The sequence below is a fragment of the Rissa tridactyla genome, chromosome 9 (assembly GCF_028500815.1).
Source record: "Rissa tridactyla isolate bRisTri1 chromosome 9, bRisTri1.patW.cur.20221130, whole genome shotgun sequence".
NCBI lineage: Eukaryota > Metazoa > Chordata > Aves > Charadriiformes > Laridae > Rissa > Rissa tridactyla.
In genome coordinates, this window is record NC_071474.1 from 15,019,160 (window position 1) to 15,040,776 (window position 21,617).

Sequence of the window (21,617 nt, forward strand, 5' to 3'; positions counted from 1 at the left end):
ACATTTAACAGACACTTGCAGCTCGAAAATCTGGTATTTCCATGGCCATGCTCATCCGGACCTCCATAAACAATGATGATATGGTAAGTGTTTTCAAGTCAAGACAGGTTTAAGTCATTTAAATAACAGGTAAAATTCTGTTCAAAGCTCTTGAGAAATTTTTTTAGCCTTAGACACTCCAAACTGGATAAAACTGAGTGTATAAGCATTCTGTTTATTGTGTAGGAACTTTCAGGGATCTTGAGCAGAATTTGCTGCCTGATCCACAGTGACAAGACCAGGTTTGCTTCTGATGACTCACATCCATGACAGTCAGAAGAGACTAAGCAAGAAACCTTTGTTTTACAAAATAGTTACTCGGGGAAATCTTTGTTTTTTAAATTGTCCAGCTGCACCGTGCTTTACCTGCAGTCTTTCAGTATCTGCCTCTCTTCATCGCACCGTGAGTACAATTAGAATGGCAGGACTCTGCAAGAAGGTTTCTGTGTGATTGTTATTATTTTTCCCAGTCCTTATAGGTGGCTGGGACATTATTTGATTTTGTAAATGTAACTCTTGCTAATGACACATGTGATTCCAGATCAAGAAATATTCAATTGGTACAAGAAGTGACTGGGAAAATGTTTTGAAAAAATCATGTTCTCATAGCTAGTAACGCCTGTGTGTTGTTTTTTTCCATTATTGACTTCACTTATGTTTTGCAAATGAAATTTCTTTTAAGCAAAAACACAACAGGTGCCATTGTCTTCTGGAATACTTGAAGTGTGATGCAAGCAGAATTATGTGGCTGAACTAGGCAAAAGCAACAATTTAAAGGAATAAAGGCCCCTTTTGTGTTCCGTAAATTACTAGTGCAAACATTGCCTTCTAGAATATATCCTACAGTGGAAAAAAATAAATAGTGAAGTGATGAATTTTTCTTATGATGTTGTTAAGCTCCATAGTGGAAGAATGGAAGAGAAGAATATATTGACAGATATTGTGGGAACTGAAACCCATAGCACAAGTATACATACATCCATTGCTCTTCTCTGATTTATTGTGAACTTTCTATGCTTATACGGTAATCATGAAGGAACAAATTGGTTGTGTTCAGGGATGGATTTATGAGGTAGGAAACAGCTGGTATTTGAAATGATCTTTCAGTAGAAGCATTAGTTATTGTTCTCCTGTCTACTATCTCAAAATAGCAACAAAGGTTGATAGATGAACAACTATGGAATGTTAAAAAGAAGTTAAAGGCTGAAGGAAAATTATAATAAACAAACTTATGCCATGTAATTGGTGCAAAATAAAGACTTTTTCCATCTATGTTATAGCTGCTACAAAAATATCTAAGTTCAGTAAAAGATCCTGAGATACTCCATATGCTTTACTAATAGATGTCTGCTAAACAAACAAACAAAATCATTTATAAGCATTACTGCCTTTTATGATAATAAATACACACTCAGCTATTAGTTTAAATTTCTCCCCTCATGCCAAAACTACCAGGCTGTGACTTCGGAGGGCTAAAGGTGCAAGTTTTGGAGATAATATTAATTGCCAACAAATGCAGGACAAGAAAGAATAATTTAGACTGCACTTACAGATTCTGACTTAAGTGGTACTGTTCAGGAGGAAAAAAGAAGGCAGCAAATGCTAGTGGACAGATCAATGCAAGCACTTCTCCAATGCTTGCTGTCAATCAGGAGAAACTAATGAACTACGTCTCGGGAGAAATGGAAGGCGGAAAAAACAAGTTGAATGTATTTTTATGCCATTATACTCTTTGGCCTCCATTTGAACCAGACCATATGAAAATTTCTGTTCCAGAAATAGGTATTTCTTAAGAAATCTTTAAATAAAAACATAAGTCCAAAGGCAGACAGCAAATATTATATATTTATATATAAAATACCTTGTTTGATGAGAAAATGTGAAAGGAGGTGAATAAGGGAAGCCTGTCTTATGCCAGCCCTCACTAAACATACTAATGGGAAGTGGGTACTCTTTCGAGGACAAACGTAATGGTACAGCCAATAAAACCACTTGCAAGATATTTAAAACAAGTGAAAGGTAATACTTTACTTGGTCCGTAAGTAGCCAGCAGAATTTAATGCCCTAAGGCATCATCAAAACTGAGTAGGCCAAGGTTTGAAAACAAAAAGAACAGATATTTTGAGCCATAAAAGAACTCTCCAGATAGTCTGCACAAAATCAGATGAAGATGTGCAGTCACAAATGAGAGTTAAGGAAGAAAATCCCCTTTGGGCAAGTTATTCCACTGATTTTTGGTTTTTTCGATTTACTCTCCCTCAACTTTTTCCAGAGGGAATATTAGTGACTGATGGGAGCAGGTTATTTGGCTGATTAGATTCAGAATGGTAATTCTTTGAACTAATGCCTTTTATTAAATATCACTTACTCCAAAAATTAAAAACTGACTCACAGTTAAATGCTGTGAGCTTTGCCACCTGCCATTGCTATCCTTCTGGTATAACACATTCATGACACAGTGAGTTTGTATGTTCCCAGGCACTGATCCAAAGACATTTAAAGCAGCGTCAAAGTATTAACTTCAGTGACACTTAAATGTATGCTTTCAGCTGAGCATTCATTTAATTGCTTTGCTGAACAAAGAGACAGAGATGCAAGTTCATGAAAATAATGCACCGATGACATGGAAAAAGTATCTCAAGCAGTATATGACAGAAATAAACTTCACTTCAGAGGATAAGCAGATAACTAAATAATCCTCCTATATATTAACAGTGCTAAATGTTGCCATGCGCACAGCTCAGTGACTGCATATAATAGTTACATGCAAGCAGAGAAGCATATAAGGAATGAAAGCCTCTAGACAGTAAGATAAATAAAGTTCTCCTTTACCATTGTAGTTTACTTTATTAACGACAGGGGAAAGATCGTGTTCAGCAGCAAAACCAATCTACAAATTGTATCTTTCAGCTGAAAACTTCATTTACCCTCAGATGTTTATTTCAAGGCCTGTTGAGCTGTGCCATTTCATTACTTACTGTCATTTCAGAAATAGATAAAAGTCACTGACAAAATCCTAAAATTATTTATTCTGTGAAAAAACAGTGAAGCTGGATAGGGTGAATGGGCAGGATTTATACTGATCCTGCTAGAGTTCAGGAGTGCAAGAGCATGATCTGCAAAGGAATCCTCAAAGACCTGGTGGTTTCCAAGAAACATGATTTCTCAATAAGCTGCATAAATTCACTTTACGTTGCTTTTGAAGTTTTCTTTCTGATACCTGTTGCTGGTAAGCTTTGACATGGGAGGCAGAGGGTGGAGAAACGCACAAAAATGAAGTTTGCCGTGTCAGGAGGCCCTGAATAACCCAGTCCCTCTTAGGGTCTGCCAAATCAAACTAGTGCAGACCTTTGCTTGCTTTCAGGGGAGTTACTAGATGGTTAATTGTCCAGGATAGGCTAAGAAAGCACCCTGGAGAGCAATTCAATATTTGTTTTAGTCATTCCTGCTATATCAGCTTCTTTTCTTAGTTCAGTTCTACAGTGTTCTCAGAGGTGCTGGGATCAAATGTCCATGAAATGTCTGACCGCATTTGTCTGGCCAGTCTTCACAGGGTAGGTGTTGTTTTTAGCGTGCAACTATGAACTTCAATAAGAACTGTTGCATCCTAAGCAACTTAACATTTGTGTTTGTTATTTGTATGCTTGAATCTATGAATCAGTAAATTTATGGCTACGTGTTAATGGTTTTCCTGTGGTCGCAAAAGTCCTTCAATTGATGGCTCTGTGCAACATTATGCAGATATGCAGAAAAAAATTATTTTTATCAGACAACTTATTATTAGCAGATTATCTCACATGTTTGAGTGGAGACGTAGACACATAAAACCAAGAGAGGCTAATATCTTGCATTTGGCATACACTTACCACAGCTGAATATTAAAATTATGGGAATGTTAACGAATACTTAGCTAAATAAGTTAGCCTTGCTTTCTGTATTATCAGAACTGTGGCAGTGATGTTAAAGCTCATATGGACAAACCACACAAATTCCAAAATGTTGTTCCCCAGTTTGCTACAGCTACACAGCCAGCACCACAGCTGCCTCGAATGATAAACACACAAGAAGAAGAGATGGTGGGATGGACAGACTTTCAGAAATATCCCACTTTCCAGTGAGCTACCTCTTTTAGTACAGTTTCTTGTTTCTAAAAGAAACAACTTATTTATAAGGGAACAGGTCTAGAACTTCTGATACATTCATGGCAGCCATTTGTACATTTAGTGGAGGAAAATAAAAGGTCTTTTGGGGGGGGGGGGGGGGGTTGCTGAGCGCTGCCTGCAGGTTGCTGAGTTTTTCTTATTCCCAACAAATCAACTGGACTTACAATATCTGGGTCCCTGAAAACAAAGCTTGAATAAAAAACCCTAAACCATTGTGGCCATATAAGCCTATGTTTTATGTACAAAACTTCAAGGACTACTTTGTTTCTACTTTGTTGTCACCTTATTAAGCACTAAGGAGCTGAGATTCAGGTTATTTGCTGTACTAATCAGTGAATAGCTGATAATTGTTCTCCTGCTAAAACTGGTCATGGGTCCTAAGCCAAAACAGTCCAAGAAACGAGTGTGGATTTTTGAGAGTATGGGTCATTCTTGTTTGTAGGCAAAAAACGTTTTGGTGCTTAAAAAGGAAGTAGTGAGTATGCTATTATAGCAACATAGACAAAATGGGACCATAAAATTGACCGCTTTTATTTGATGAGCAGGATAGCACTGTATATAACCAAAGTACCTTTTGTGCACTGTGCCTAAGTTCCTGTAGGAAATATTTAAACACTCAGAAGTAATGTGTTAGGTAGTTACTTAAAATGCATCAGTGAATGTAACGCTAATGAATTTTTTAATTTGTCTCAAAATATAAAAAATATATAGAACTCTGTTAATTGACTGACCTGATTCCAACTTAACTCTCCTGTTTCTGTGATCAGTCAAAATGGTGATCTAGGGGTCTTTTGTCTTCAAAGTGAAAGGCAAAATGAGTAAATCAGTATTTTGCGAATTAGTTCATACTTCTATGTATATTCTATTTTGTAACATTGTAAGAGTAATGACACTTTAGCTCCAGTTCACCTGTATTAAACAGTACTTTAACTGAAGTCTTGATTGGTTTTCTTTCTTACCTAACAGAAAATACATGTCTTCAAGAAGACATTGCAGGCTTTGATCTATCCAATATCATCAACTACACCTCATAACTTTGAAGTTTGGACAGCTACAACTCCTACATACTGCTATGAATGTGAAGGTCTACTTTGGGGCATAGCCAGACAAGGGATGAGATGCACAGAATGTGGTGTCAAATGCCATGAGAAGTGCCAAGACCTTCTAAATGCTGACTGTTTGCAGAGTGAGTATGTCCTGACAGCTAAAGCTTTGCAGTATTTCACACCTTTTGGTTTTGTGTGTACGCTCAGATATTTCCTGAAATGAAGGGCCAGATCATCAGAAATCAGTAAAGGCATGTTGATGTTCATTGGCTGAGGAGCTATCCAGAAACTTTATGAAATACCTACTGCTAATTTTGCTTTTGTCCTTGGCACTTGCTGAATGTTGCTGGTCAGTTACAAAATAATGTTTGGTAACATCAGTATATTATTTACTTCCCACTGCCTATGGCAACACCCAGAGCAATTTGTTATAGGATGTAAACCCTTTTTGTTTTATTTAACTCAGAACACAAGAAATGTCAAAGCAAAAATTAAAAAAAAAATATTCCTCATGCTTATTGTAGTCATATTAATATACTGTAGAACAGACAAGAATATGAAACAGTAAATAGGATCTTGTCCATTCAAAATACCAAACCATGTATGTGTAAGGGAAAAAAAGTAGTCAGCAAGTCCTTTGGGACCAGAAGTAAGGTGAAACAACTCTTTTCTTTGTTTTTTCATCAGCCAAATTCATTCCAGCCACCATGCATTCTACTCCAAAAATATCTGAGGTGCATTTAAACCATACTTAAATTACAACACAATTACTACACAAGATTCTAAACAATAGAAAGTCAAGACCTGCAAACTTTCTGATATTCTGATTTTGGAATGGAAGGGGCTTTTACAACTCTGGAGTTACTCCATATTGTTCACTGTTGATATGTTCCTGAGCTTTTACCTAGCTTCTACATGTAGGAAAAGTACATAGATATTCCACTCAGGTGGTCTTTCTTCCTGCTGTGTTCTCTATGTGAGGAGCTGTCACAAGGGATGGATTCTGAAGATTCATATTGTTCAGGAACTAATCACAATTTCCCAGAGCAGCTGACCCTGTGGAGCATTAATCAATGACAAATTTCTAAATCAAACTGCTTAACTGTGCTTAATTGTGATTCTACACTGTGGTTAAAACTGGGCTGTGCTTGACAGCTAAGCTTTTGACATAGTTTCACAAGTGAGAAAAGAATATTTACCTTGAAAATCAAATGTTGTAAAAGTATGTTGTGCAGCATTAATATGATTGGTGGTGGTGAATTTTCATAAGTGTATAAAGTAACGAAGATACTTGTAAGTAGCTTCTTCAATAAGTGCAAATAACTTCTGTTACCTGGACAGTAACAAAAGAAGGTATGCTTTCATAATGTCAGTTCCTGTTCACTCTCATTGACTAATTGTCCTATTTCACTCTAGGTACATTTTAACACTAGCTAAAAATAATTAATTGCACATCAGCCCATTGATCTCTCTGTTTTAGGTAGTCATTTGACACCGTAGTTCTGCTGGGAATCACTTGGCTTTTATTACCTAGACTTAAAGGCTTAAAAATGAGTTAAAAGAATGATGAGCTTGTACTTCTGCTGCCAACAGGATATGTGCAAGTCACTTACCAACTAACTTCTCATTAAGTTGACGGAGGAAGTAGGAAGTAGAAATAGCTTTCCTAAATTTAATTTCTCCCTTTATGCACATCTTGTTTAGCACTATTTATGTACAGGAGTAAGAAAACATGGAGGAGGGGCACTGAATTGATTCTGATGTTCTCAAAAAGGAATGTTGTAGGCCCTTGTAGGAGGGCCTCAAAACAAATCTGTATGGATCACAGTGGATCTAATTGAAGCTTACTGTCTGCACATTCTTCAAGGAATTGGGCTACTGCTGGATTTGGAGCTACTTTGCCAGGACTCTGATCTGCTGCTCCCTGAAAATACTGATTGTATTCTGTGGCAAAGAGATAACTATCAAGTGTTCTATACAGTGTTGTGGGAATTCCCCTATTATATACATAATGGTCTAGAAATAAAGCAGAGCTGAAACTGAAACTTTATCCATCAGAAGGGGACTTTTACTGAGGATTTAACAGACTAGCCTGTCCTGTTCTGATGCATTGTTTCAGAAATATTTTATTTAAGAAAATCAAGATCGATTGACACCATGAGTGACGCACATACAAGACATCTTGATTTAAGAGTAGTGTCATGAAGCAAAGATCAACTGGTTATGAGCAAAGTAACCACGCCTTTCTGTTTGAAGGAACCTTTCTATTGCTGTTAGTTGGGTTCTTCTTAACTCACCAAACATCTGTGAAAACCCTCCTCTATTCCACCAACCTAGTTACTGCATGCCATTCAGTCCCTTTTTGAATTACATTTGAAGGAGTTGGGAGGGGTTTTTTTGTATTGGAAGTTTGATAGGGTGTTTATTTCTGGTTCATGGATCGTCTGTCCTGTAGTGCACTCTACTAATTACAGCACAACAAAGATCAGTAGTGCATTCTAAAGGAACCTCCCATCCAATCACCCCTGATTTTAAGAATATTTAGATATGATCTTTAGGATTTTTATTCATTTTTATCAGAGAAAACAGCAGTTAAGTCTTTGTGTTCTCATTTGTGCAGAAGGCTGCAGAGTAAAAAATGAAAACTTCCAGAGATGCCTGTGGAAGCTAACATATATGAAGTATAGCATTTTAATCTATTTCTGCTGTTTGAGAGAGTCACAGTTCAAAGAGGAATTGCTACTTAAAGCTATTTCTGCTCAGTTATAAAAGCATTGCGAGAAAAGCACGATCCAAGATTGTGTCCCTGACAATACCAGGATTATGAGTTTCTTGCAATCCTCATCTATTCCATGATTTCTCATAATAGAGAATGGTTAGAGAGATTGTTCTTTCTGACGCTTCTTAAAAGTGGTGAAATCTCTTGTCACTGTACACGCTGGAAAACAACATTCAAGCCAGCTAGGCTCAAGTGTAATACCTTTGTATTTCTGTTTGCATGACCTCCAGTTTGGTCGCAGTTCACTTCCTTCTGAGCAACAGCACAGGAACTGATTCCAAGTTTGTTGCCATGGAGGGCCTGAGCTGTTATTACCACTCAAAATCTGTAATCCTTCCCCTGTGTGGTGAAACCCCTTCACATGATATTTACATGCTGACCACGCTTCTTCCTGTTACACCCTTCCCACTGTCAAGGAAATAAGCTGCTGCTAACTTTCTAAGAGCTGAGCTGCTTTTCAGGTTGCCACAACAATGCAGGTGGCATGAGAGATGTATCCATCCCTGTAATAGTTGAATCTTGGCTAAAACTGAAAAGCTACAAAAGACACGCAAAGTAAAATTTTTATCTTCCTTTTCACTTCTCTGAAGAAAAACTCAGCCCAGAGGTTCTCTGGCCCATATCACCAGCCCCCCCAAAAAACCATAACAAAGAGTTCAGAGCACCATATTGCCTTTGAAGAATTTTTATAAATATATAAATGATAAGGTTGAGAGAGAGCCTGCAAAAAATAAATAGGATTGGCTGTGGAGTAAACAATTTGGAAACATTAAACAACTGAGTCTTGAAAGAATGAACCTCTAGAGGGCAAACAGCAGATAAAACATTATTTAATACACTTAAGGAATCCCAATCTTCCCAATAGTACACAAATCTTTTTGAGCATCCTGCCATATTTTTTGTAACAGATTAATTGTTCAAGGAGTTTGAATATTATGCTACTTTGAAAATGAGGTTCGTGTACTTTGTTTCATTTATGTTAAAAATATTTAATGTTCCATTGAAAAAATTAATTGACCAGTATAGTTGGTTAAATCTCAATTTCTAAGAAAGTTGATGATAACAGTATCTTAAAATGAAATTAATGTGGTTCACTGTGGTTATTTTTATCACAGTCATCTTTTTGGCCATCGCATAATCACTAGGACGTATGGGCTCCAAGCTTCTGTGATTTATTTTTTTTTTTTATGTGTAATGATTGCTAATGTAGATTGTAGAAATGAATTAACATCTCAAGCTCTTTAAGGTCAATATCTAAGCTTGTTCTAAATTAGGTTTAAGAAAAATCAGTAGTACATTCATTAGACCTCTCATCTTCAACAAGATACCACTTTCTACTAATAGGTACAATATTAAATCAGAATTGATTTCAATCACGTCGGGTTTGTATCAGTCCCTAGAGTGAAAGGGGCTTGTTAACTCCCTGTGCAACATAAGTTACAATATTGTCTTAATTAGTCTGATCAATACTGCATGAAAAGAGCTGTTGATAGACTGTCAGCAATAGAGGATGTAAAAATAGCTGCAATAAATAATTTAGTATAAATAGAAGGCTATGCTGATTTTTCAGTAAAACTTAAAGGAAGTTGCATTTTAATGCATATTCCAATTTTATCTGTACCATCTCAAAAATCATCAAGGTTTTCAACATGAATACATTATTGCCATTCAGATTGTGTCCATGGTTTATCATTTGGTTATGATGTTGTATCTGCACATTTGAAGGAAGGGAAGAAAATAAGAGAAAATGAAAAATGTTGCATTTCCTGCATCTTGCAAGAACCACCTGTCAGGCTTTCCAGGCAGCTCAGCAATCATTGATATTATCCAGATGAAGCACATATCTCCTTTGAGTACTGCAGTACCAAGAATTAGCTGGAGACTCTAGAGGAGAAAAAGAACTAAGAAAGCAACTTTTTAATAAAAGTATTGACCTTTTCTGTCATTTCAGGAGCGGCTGAGAAAAGTTCCAAACATGGTGCAGAAGATAAAACACAGAATATTATTAGTGCTATGAAGGAAAGAATGAAGATTAGAGAGAAAAATAGACCAGAGGTGTTTGAAGTGATCCAGGAAATGTTTAATATTTCCAAAGAAGATTTTGTACAATATACAAAAGCAGCGAAACAAAGTGTTTTGGATGGAACATCCAAATGGTCAGCAAAAATAACCATCACAGGTAAATTTTCTTCTGAACTGTTTGCTCTAAGAGCTTTTTCTTTCCTAGTCCCCTGGTTAGGGAATAAGATTTATTATGATTAGAGGTGGAACTGTGTGTTCAATTGCATACTTGGTGCACCCGTAAACGGTTGAATTTATAGCAAGCTAACTGGAAGAGTTTTAAGTTACAGCTGTTGGCAAAACTGCTTTATATTCCACTGTTCTAGGAAGGAAGATAAGTAAATGTTGTGTCTCCTCTACCTCCTACCAATATTTCCTGTGCTAGTGCTGAACTTTTTGCCACCAATTGCAAGAGGTAAAGTTCACAAATGTGTTTATGGGTTTTAATGACTGTAATGCTAAGAACAGTGCAGCTTGCAATTCTAGACCCCATTGGTTTGAAACTCATCATCCATTCTTGTTCCTTGACTAAGGATGCGTTCCGGTTTAGTGATGCTGAGCCAGGGAAACCTGTGCACCCAGAACATACCCAAGATTGCTTCCAACTGCATTAGGCTGGTTGCTGATAAAGATTTCCAGGTCTTCTGACTTTGACATTTAAGTTTTTGAGTTAAAACCTTAGCACAGAAAACCTAAATAAAAGCTCGGCTGACTACGCAGGTCAACCTGACTTTATGCGACACTGGATAAGAGACAAATAGAGATTACACGAAAAGACCAAAGAATTGAAAGGAAGTGATGTGAAACATTAAAGGACTCTGGCTAGATTTCACATCTAAATTAGCCTCAATTTCTTTTTAATGTCATGAAAAAACATAAGTCCTCTTCTGATACTAAAAGTAAATTAAATATTCTCTCTTTCTCCAGGATTTGCGTTATTCCTGTTAGGGGGGATAAGGAGATAAGCTGTAGGAATTTTTTTTTAGCTTTTAGTAGTCAGTTTTTATAAAAATGAGTGAAACAAAAGTTACATTTTTAAAATAAACAATAGTGTATACTTAAGTAACACACACACTTTTCTCACTACTTAAGAGCAGTTAAGTCTGTCCTGGGTGTTTGATGTTTCATACCTGTACATATGGTAATTTTCCAAATGTATTTCACAAGATATTTTCCATATATCCTCTGTAAGATCAAACACATGCATGCTGTTAAAAAAATACAGGACTGTCCATTACTACTCTTTTCTTTATGAAACAAGTGACTCGGATACCCTGAGCCCTGAGCAGATAGATGGCATTATTTTAGCAAGTTACTCAGTAAATGTACAAATGTTTTCAGACTCTCTATCTGCTGGGTGAACATCACTTTACTAGTGTTGGTACAAAGCTCACTTATATTGCTGAATGGGTTGGTTCATCTCTTTGATAAGTAAAATTCATACTGACTTGAGTTTTGCAGAATCATGACCTAATAAATGAATCATAGAATAATTTAGGAAGTGATGTTGGAAGGGATTTCTGCAGTATATTCAAACCTTCTACTAAAAGCAGCACTAACTTCAAAGTTCGATTAGCTTGCTCAGGGCTTTGTCCAGACTAGATTTGAAACTCTCCAAGGATGGAGATTCCACATTCTCTCTGGCAAACCTGTCCTGCTTACTGAACAAGCTGTTTCAGTTATTAACCACTCACATTGTAAAACTGTTTTCCTTATATCCATCTGGGATTTCTCTTGCTGCCGCTTGTAGCTGTTACATCTTATTATTTCACTGTGTGCCTTTGAGAAAATTCCAGCTTAACAGCATCATAGGAGGTTTGGGTTGGAAGGCACCTTTAAAGGTCATCTAGTCCAATGCCCCTGCATTGAGCAGGGACATCCTCAACTAGACAGGTTGTCCAGGAGCTCATAGTCTCTGTGACATGCTCTTTAGGTAGTTGAGGACTGCAGCTCGACCTCCTCTTAGCCTTCCTCTTCTCCCAGGGTAAGCAAACCCAACACCCTTAGCCCTTTCTCATATGTCCTGTGCCCCAATCCCCCAGCCAAATTGGCAACCCTCCCTTGGACTTTCTCCAGTTTGTCAGTCTCTTTTACTGGGGAGCTTCAAAGTGCAGAAACAATATTTCATCTCACAGGTGTCAAATAGATGCAAGTAAACACTTCTTTCGGTTTGCTGACTATACCCTGAAGAGAGAATGCAAGAATTCTCTTCATGAGACAATTTCCCATGCCAAGTGAAGAAACTTAGAGGCAAACCTAAGCTAATTGTTGGATCTTAACGAAAGATGGGAAAAGAATCCAGACTCCCTGACGAGCAAAATATTAATCGGGAATGGTAGTAGTCCTTCCCTGCAGGTATTTGAGATGTGTACTTCCACGTAAACAGCTTGGTATATGTTGTGTCCCGAGCTATAGAAGACTGCTGATTTGCTTCCTTGACTAGCATCATGTTCTACCCGTCGTTTAAAAAAAAAAAAAAAATACAAAAATCAGAGTTTTGCTCTGCATTTACCCTTTACCCCAAACTTCCTAAGCCAGATTGCGAGGCATTTGCTGCAGTCAAACTTGATGGGTACTGTGAAGTCCTCTGTACAGTCCTTCCAATACTTACTAATGAGATTGGAGTGACCATGAATATCCTCTGTACAGCACAGAGATTTGCTGGTTATCATGTTGCAAGGTGTTAAAAGAGTTGTCAGACTTAAAGATGAGTAACACATTTTTGTCTTACAAAAACACAAGTGTTTCAAATTTGATGACTTTTTCTGTAATGACAAGTGGCTGTCAGTAGTATGCTACCTTGCAGATATTTTTGAAAAAATAAACACATTCAAAGTGTCCTTTCAAGGTGAAGGTGACATTGTAACAATAAGTGAGAAAGAAACTGCTTTTCAAAAGAAACTTGTGCTATCGTGAGAGCATTATGAAAACGGATGATTGGAAATGTTTCCATTGCTATGTGATTTTGCTGCCAAAACCAATGCGTATCACATACAAAACCTCTAATCTGTACACTTAAGAAACTTGGAAATGGAATTTTTTACCTTGCTTAAAAAGCTTCCAAATGAGGACTTCCAGTGGGTTTTGAATGCATTTGTTAAAAATATGAAAATGCAACTCTTCCCAGTTAGTTTGTAAGAGCAAACTCTTTGGTTGACGTAAGATGGAAATTTACCGGATGAATTTCAACAAAACACTTTGCATAATCAGTAGATGGCATTGAAAAACGAGTGTAGTGATTTAGTAAGTGCTGCCAATGATGCACTTCTTCCATTCGGATCTATGTATCTTTGTGAGGTATCTTTTTTTCAGCTATGACAGCCATTAAATTTGAGTACAAAAATAAACTGGACTTAGACCCAGATCTTCAAATCACTGTATAACAAAGTGTTAAACCATTATTTTCAAAAACAATGAAGCATATTCAGTCACATGCTCTCACTAAAAATATTTGTTCATCATTTTTTTGTGAGAGCCAAAAGGGGTTTTGTGACATTAATAATTTTTTTTAAAAAATATTTTTATGATATTGATTATTTCATCTTTATCTTATTTTTTTTAACCTCTGCCTCTTGTGTATGTTTCATAATGTACATAATATATTAGCACAGTGTATATAACTTGTAAATAAATAAATGTATTTGGGTTGTGCGCTCAAAAAATTTTACTATAGTACTTCCATGTGCCATTCCATGGCATTTTGTTTATATATTGGAGAAGGGTCATTGAAAGACAGAACTGCTGAAATGTAAGGCTGGCATTCAGCAGGGGAAGGAGAAAAGCATTTGTCAAGTGGACCATGAATGATTTACTCTGTGAGAATTGGTAAGTAGCTTTTAGCTACGCGTGGCTCTGTAGTCTAAACTAAAGCCCACTCACATTTGGGGCAGTACCTAAACTATGCATGAAACTGAAGACTATCAGATACATGCCAGAAGAAATCTAGGGAAAATCTGAGATTGAGTCAGATAAGGAAAAAGGGAGGCCATTGTGAAGGTTGTGGGACAGTGCATGAAACTCAAAATAATAGTTGTTGAATTTTAGGAATGTCACCAAGCACTGGGGACATGGAGAGGTATGTCAGGGAAAATATTTAATTCATGTTTTTACTTTTAGTTCTGCCTCTAAAGAATGCTCAAGGCTGCCTTTTATTCAGGCCAGTATAATAGTTAACAATTCTGGAAGACATTTTCTAAACTGGCAATTAATTCTCCTGCATAAATAGGAGAGGGACGCTTCCTTGCCTTCTAAAAATTTCCCTTTGGGTTTACAGTGAATGGGGAAAACAAAATATGTTCTAGTTCATTTCCAAGAGTTAGTCTTTTCAGGAATAAGATGTGTAAAAAAAGCAACAGAAATTTACTTTTTTCACTAAAGTCAGCAGATATGACTGAACCCACACCAGGAGCTGATCTGCTGAGTAAGAAGGTGCTGTTTTTATGTAATCATTTTTCTGAGCACACTGAGGGAGCTTCACTATCCAAAATGATTGACATTGGAGAATGTTAACTAAATGTTACTGCAGAGATGGTTTAAATACTTAGGTGCAAAATAAAACCAAGTTCTGCTGATGCTAGGAGCCATGGCAAGTGTTTTAGCTGCAGCTCTCTGGGTTTGGTAGGCTACTGTTTGACAGTTCTGCTTTCTCCTGAGATTTCCAGTTTTATGAATTGTGATGGAAAATCAAATTGTGTGCATTTATATTTGCCACAAAATGCATATATACACCCACATTAACTGACAGAAAGGCTGACGAATATATAAACAATTAATGATAATTGATGTGAACTGTCACCTTGTCTGTGACAGCATAGGAAATATGCTGAAAATCCACATGGTTCGTCTCTCACATGAGGAAAACAAATGACAACGCCATAACCATGCCCCTCATGTTTAGTTTCGTAATCCACAGTGCAGATTTTTGAAAAATGGAGGTTTTAGTTTGGAACTTTGGAAAAATTTTTTAAATCATTATTTATTTATTTATTTATTTACTCGGGGAGGAGGAGAGGAATGGAAATTTTAGGGAATTATTAGACTCAAGCCAAGTTATACAACAACATTATCTTACTTGCTATGCTGATTAAACTAAAGTTTGACAAGAGTATCTGAATTATGCATGGCAAAAAAAGTATTTGTTTTGTGCTCTGTAGTGAATCTTTAAATTTATTACTCTACTAAACCATATTTGCAAATTTTATACAGTCCGTAAGAGTAGTTAGACAAGCCTTGTCTATCTGTAGAGTAACCAACACTGAAAAAATTCATCTAGAAAACTTTATTTCAGGAGCCTTCAGTTTGAGAGCTTTGTTTCCTGCTGCTGTTGTCACTGTCTCATTTATTTCTTGGCAATGAAGGCTGTGAGGGCTAAAGCACATTTCTCTCCTTTTATTGCAGTTCTTTGTGCTCAGGGCTTACAGGCTAAGGACAAAACTGGCTCAAGTGACCCATATGTTACTGTGCAAGTGGGCAAAACCAAGCGGAGAACAAAGACTATTTTTGGAAACTTGAATCCAGTATGGGATGAAAAATTCTATTTGTAAGTACAGAAGATACTGTTGTCAAATTAGCAAGTTCTGAATGGAGAGAGCATAGAAGTTTATTGTGACTTTATCATTTAGTAGTTATGCAGCTCATGATTATGTCTTCTTGGGGATCTATTGGTGATGTCTATTTATTCTAATTTTTTAGGGAACTTAAGTAACAGTTTTCAGACTTTGACCTTACATACCAAATGTTGGCATTATAAATACCTTTGTATGTCTCAGATACTGACCATGTAAGTTAAATGCATTTTTATTCAACATTACGATTCTCCTAGGTGAACCTGGGGCATTTGATAGTAACTGGTATGCTCCGGGCTTTGGGCTGGGCTGTTTGTAACATCTGTCCTTTCCAAGGCTGTGTTGTCCAGAAGTGTGATGTGGAGAGTATGGTATGATCCTCCTGTTTCCTTTCTTTGGCCACAATCTTTGAATTGAATACGGTATGGTTTGTTGTCAGCATACCATGGAAGTTCAACCCTGACTGCAAAGTAGATGGTTTGGGCTGTAATATGTTGACTAAGGTTTGAATATGATTTCATGCCAGTTCGAGTTCTGTCAATGTTCCTAGACCGTCTTTCCAAATTATAAAAAGAAGAAATTATAATAATAAAAAAGGATATACAATTTCAGTGTTTGTTAAAGACAACAGTTTTACTTGCATTTTTATGGAGAATATATGCAAACTGTTGACACATTATAATAATCTAACCTTTTGGTGTACTACATTATAAAAGTCTAATGTGCTTATGCCTAATAATGCTATTCAGAATTGGATGTTAATTTGATACAACTTGATGAAACCTTGTATCAGTGATGATAAAAATGATGTGTTATTTTTATAAGCAACCCCTAGTTTCCAAAGCAACAGCAGAACAGCTCAGGATCCTGCAGACTGCCCAGTCAACATTCAGAATTTCTAGTAGTCACTGTGTGCAACAGACAATTTCAAAATAACCACTCACCACAAGGTAAAATAATTGTTTTCAGTCTATAACACTGTTCCTTAGCTCCTGTAAGGAAGACGTCAGTTGTTGTTATTCCTGTCTACATAAACCATGTAAACAATTTCTGTTAGGGTTCAGGCGTTTGAAGTAGAGCTATGTTTTCTTCAAGACAGTGCAGTGTCATAACGTGAGAGTTTACCTTCTTATCATGTAGCACAACACCTATTTGCTCTTCCTTCTACTTTGACTAAAACCTGCTACCTTATTGTTGAGGAGGTTATTAGTATTTCACTAGGGAGTTTGAAAGGTATGACTCAAGATGCCGCTTTTATTTGTCTGGAAAATGTACTAGGTAATCCAACTATATTAAACAATGTATGCCCATTCCTTTCACAGATTCAAAGGCCAGTACTAGAAATGAATAGTGAATTCAGAGAAAATACACATTCAGAAACTTTTTACAGGCTTCCCCTATACAGATCATGTTTTCTTTTCAAGTAATGTGTTACTCCAGTAACAGTTGAAGTGTCATACCTCATTGAATGGCTGTGAGTAACCAAAGGTATGAGATTGATTACTTTCTTACATTTAATCATATGAGTTGCATAGTGTCAGAAGTTGGATGAGCAACTCAGCAAATTTGGTATGAGTTTTTAAATGTATTTTCTCAAAGATGGGAGCGGGGCTACTGTAAAATCCCTGGAAACTTGAAAATATTAATTTATTTTTTTCACCCAGCACTAGGTGTTACTATCATCTGCTGCTCTTGCAATAACATTAACAAAAAAACCCCAAACCTTACTACAGCATAAATCTCCTGAGTAACTGCTTTGAACTGAATACATTTTCAATCATTTTTATAGCACTTGTACTTTATAAAATAAAGTTATCTCCCTGACTTATTTAATGCGTTGGATTTCAATTGAAAGTATATGAGAATTTCTAAAGTGTATTAAATAAACTATAAATGTTTAACCACAAGATTAAATCCAAAGTAGATCAATATAACTATTTCATTGACTGAGGAAGTTTAAATTAAGTTACGGTCTAAAAGTGATATTTGACAGTCTTATTTAAAATCAAATACTAACCATCATTATAACTTCTAAATGATAAATTGCAGAAATAAAATCTATGTCAAAATCTTACAATCATATAGTTATTCATAATACCAAAACATTCATCTAAATCTCCCCATCTGTTCCAAAACAAGAACTTGGAAAAAACATTGGCTCCCCACTGTGCATTTGCTCTGTCAGAGCAGACAGAGTGAGGGCCGAGTTCTGGTTTGCAGAATCACACATAACCCTAATATGATTGTATGGGAAGCGGAGAGTGAATGTTTCTATCAAAACCCAATGTAACCCTCTGCTGAATGACTGTGGGATACTAACATAGATTTTAACATGGGAACTCATAAACCATAATTAAAGTAGAGCTTCTGTACAGATGTATGCATCTCAGTAAAAAAATCAAAGCTGTCAGAGGAAGAATACATCTTTTCTTGAAAAGTATATATTTTTGTACACAAGATAGAGAAGTAAATAGGCCAGCAGATGCTCCTTTAGTGAATGTAATATAGGTGGTAAGGGCTTTGATGCTTTCTATTGGCATTATTAGAGAGGAGATAACAGAGCAGGTTTTATTTTTTCAATAAAACAACAGTTTCATTGGATAGGAGAGTTTTTTCAATGCCAGAGCAAAGGAAGAGTCTTGCAGTTGTCTGTCACCTTCCCTCTTCTTGTCGAGTGTGGCATCTGATACGAGAAAAGGAACTGTATTTTTAATTTTTAGTTACAAGGAAGCGATATTTTGGCTGTATAGTTCTCAGCCTTGTACAAACTTTTAGATCTATACACTATTATAAAACTCTTCTCCACTCTTATTCTTTCCTTGACTAATTTCAACAGTTTATTGCTGAAGTACAGAAATCTAGGGGTTTTTTCTGGCAGTGTTGTCTACCAAGCACACATCTGCAAATTGCCTTGCAGGCTTTGCAGATATCGTGTTTCCCCTGACCGCTCATTAACACCTCAGATACAGTTGTATAATGCAGAAGTCTTTCATATAACTGGATGATTATTTTACATTACTTATTCTTTCTATTTTGGCTGTCACTAGGCCACCGTATGGCTCTGATAAATAGCCATACGGGTATCTATTATTCCTTTCAGTTTATGAAGACATTTGATCTAGTTGTTTTAAATTAGATCAATGAGAAGGGGTTTTTTTTGAAGACTATGATGACCACCTGGCCAACGTAATGGTTATCACTAAACTGTTAGAACTTGTCTGATTTATGACATTCTTGATGATTTCCTGGTCATATACTGGAAATATCAATGCAGACATAAAATCCAATAGAGAGAAGATTTACAATTTCTCACAGAAGAAAAAAATAAAATACTCACTTGTTCAAACAAACTAGAATGTTGCTGAGAATTCTTACTGATATATATTTTAGGAGATAGTACAGGGAAGAAGTATCCTCTAGCACCAAACAACATTGGTGTAGATTAGAGACCATGATACTTAAATTCTCTGGTCAGAGAAGCTGTTCAACTGCTTCATATTTTGGATATTTGAGTCTAGAGTTTCTGATGAAGTGAGAATTTCAGGCAGCTATTTCAGGCATCCAGCTGTGGATGTTCTTTCCTTAGAATTACCTTAAAGAGTAACACTCGCACAGTTTATTCATACTGCAAAGAAGTGATTTGTGGATTAGTTTAAAGCAATACTTACTATAAGCAGCCACGTATAGGAAAAAAAAATACAAGAGGACCTTACCAAAGTCCTTTCCTACTGTCATTTTATACATTCTTGGGCAAATGAACTGACTTGTAAAAAGTATAATCTTCACTGTACCTGAAGATAGCAGGATTGGTTAACTGTTTAAATGGTGTTCCAGTTTCCAGTGATATCTAATCACAGTCTTGTAAGAATTGTTGAAACAACTTAAGGATGGTTTCATAAGCAAGAGTATATAACAGAGAACTATACTGTGCAAAACCAACTGGGTACTAGAAACCTGCAAATGAGTTTACTGGATTTATCTATTCTAAAGATTCTTTAATAAGCAGCCAAGTCTTTGAGAGACATCCTACTACTTAAAATAACTGTATCTCACAGCCTCAGCCCAAAACAAGATTGCAGAACACCTCTAAGAACCAACTCAAATGATAAATTGTTTGTTCAGCAATAACAGTTTTCAGTTTCACAGTACGGCATGTTGGGTCTGAGTCTCTTTTTCAAACTGCTGTCAGTCTGGGTTAATTTTATACAATTCTGTTTATTAAATTATACAATTTTGTTATAACAGAGTAAACTAATGCAAGAAAAGGCATAATTAGTCTCATTCTGCTTTATCAGAAAGCATGGCCCATGACCACACTGTTAAAGTATTGGGTCTGTCTAGATTAGAAAAGAGACAAGTAGTGGTGGTATATTTTTAACTACTTTTTCGTGCAGCCAGAAGACACCTTGATTTTTATCTGTTTTCCAATTAAGTCAGTGTTGATTCACTGAACGAATATAGCACTTAAAAGAACAAAATATTGTCTTTCAAAATCTATTACTTCAGTTTGTGGAAGACATCTAAGGTATATGTAATGGTCTACAACTAAAGCAATATCCATTTGAAATAATGATATGAATAGTAAGTGTATCTGTGGTACCAAGTGGTACGTATCATGCGTTCTTTACATACCTTAGTTGAGTGTATGTCCAAAAAGAATTCAGGTATTTTTTTAACAGGCTAAACAGAAATAGAAGCTAACAGAGAAAGAAACTGAAAACAAAACACAGCAAAAAACAAAGATAAGGAGATAAGGTACTTCAATTGCAGTACAGCACAGCGATTCTTCAGCAAACGCTCTTACATATGCAGGCTGACAGTCATCAGCTGAAGTAGTCTATTGAAAACAAATTAAAAAGTCTTAACCAGAGTGACTTCTCTGGAACTTTGGGAATTCATGTTGGCTCCGGATCTGATGTTTCTGGAAAGTTATGTAGTTGAATATTATTTGGATCTTGGAAAGCCTCATTGGAGAGCAGAGAGAATGTTTATAGAAGAAACTTGTCTCACACTTTGCTGAGGTTTTTTATAACCACTGTTGGGAATAAAAACGCATGCTAGAGCTTCAGGAGAAAAAAAAAAAAAACGCTAACTACACTTTGAAAAAGGAGGAATGGGAGAGAAGTAAGGAAGCTACTTGTAGAGTGATTTAATCTGTTTGTGAATCATTAACCCAGCTGTAAAATTGGAGTAAGAATATTATAATGCTTCCCTTTTTAACATTTCTTTGTTCTGTCACTTTTGAGGATATTTTTTTAAAAAGAACCTGATCATTGGCTGTGGCATTGAAAAGTTTCCTACTAGAGTACAAATTCTCCAAAGCTTTCCTACCACTATCTGTCTGCTCTTGAACTACGTTGATGAGTGCTGAGGGAATACGAGACCAGTTCTAAACAGATTTGTCTGTGACAGGAAAGATTTTTCTCCACTTCTTTGGAGCTCTGATTAAAAGTAGTGTGTTTGAGTTTTAGACTACTTATTTGTGAAATGATTGGTTAAAAGTTGATTTAGAAAAAAAATGGTAAGCTACAAAATGTGCAAAACTGGAAGAGCAAGCAAAAGTATTGCAAAGGCTTGTCAGTCAAGTTCATTTTCTACACCTCAGACATAACCTACTTTGTCTGCTGATTGCTTACAGAATGTCAGTAGGACATATTAAAAAAAAATATTTTCCTTAAGTTATAGATATAACACTTCTGTAGAGTAGGGGGAAAAAACCCTCTCCACCCAGACTAACTATTCAAAGTATGCAAATTTCTTAGTGGATGTATGAGTTTTTACTGAAGATTACAAGGCAAGAGTGCTGTGATGATGAATATATTTCTTTTTGAAAGAGTAGGAAATTAGTCTCCGTACATTCTTTACTGGCTGCTTCATTCATTTGCATTTATTTCTGAAAGTAGCATAGTATCAATTAGTTGTTATTTTAACACTTCGTGCAGATCTCTTAGATGAGATGTACAAT

At 36.2% G+C, this 21,617-nt stretch overlaps 1 protein-coding gene across 7 annotated transcripts in view; it reads left to right on the forward strand.

The window, feature by feature from the left end:
* UNC13C (unc-13 homolog C) overlaps positions 1-21,617 on the forward strand; it is a 228,027-nt gene that overhangs the window by 103,256 nt on the left and 103,154 nt on the right. For all 7 annotated transcript variants that reach the window (XR_008468536.1, XM_054215056.1, XM_054215054.1 and 4 more), the window contains 4 exons: positions 12-83; positions 5,169-5,388; positions 9,979-10,206; positions 15,486-15,627. Coding sequence is in view for 6 of the 7 variants with exons in the window: in XM_054215056.1 (XP_054071031.1) it covers positions 12-83; positions 5,169-5,388; positions 9,979-10,206; positions 15,486-15,627 (662 nt within the window). In the remaining variant the exon portion in view is untranslated. The remainder of the gene's footprint in view (positions 1-11; positions 84-5,168; positions 5,389-9,978; positions 10,207-15,485; positions 15,628-21,617) is intronic.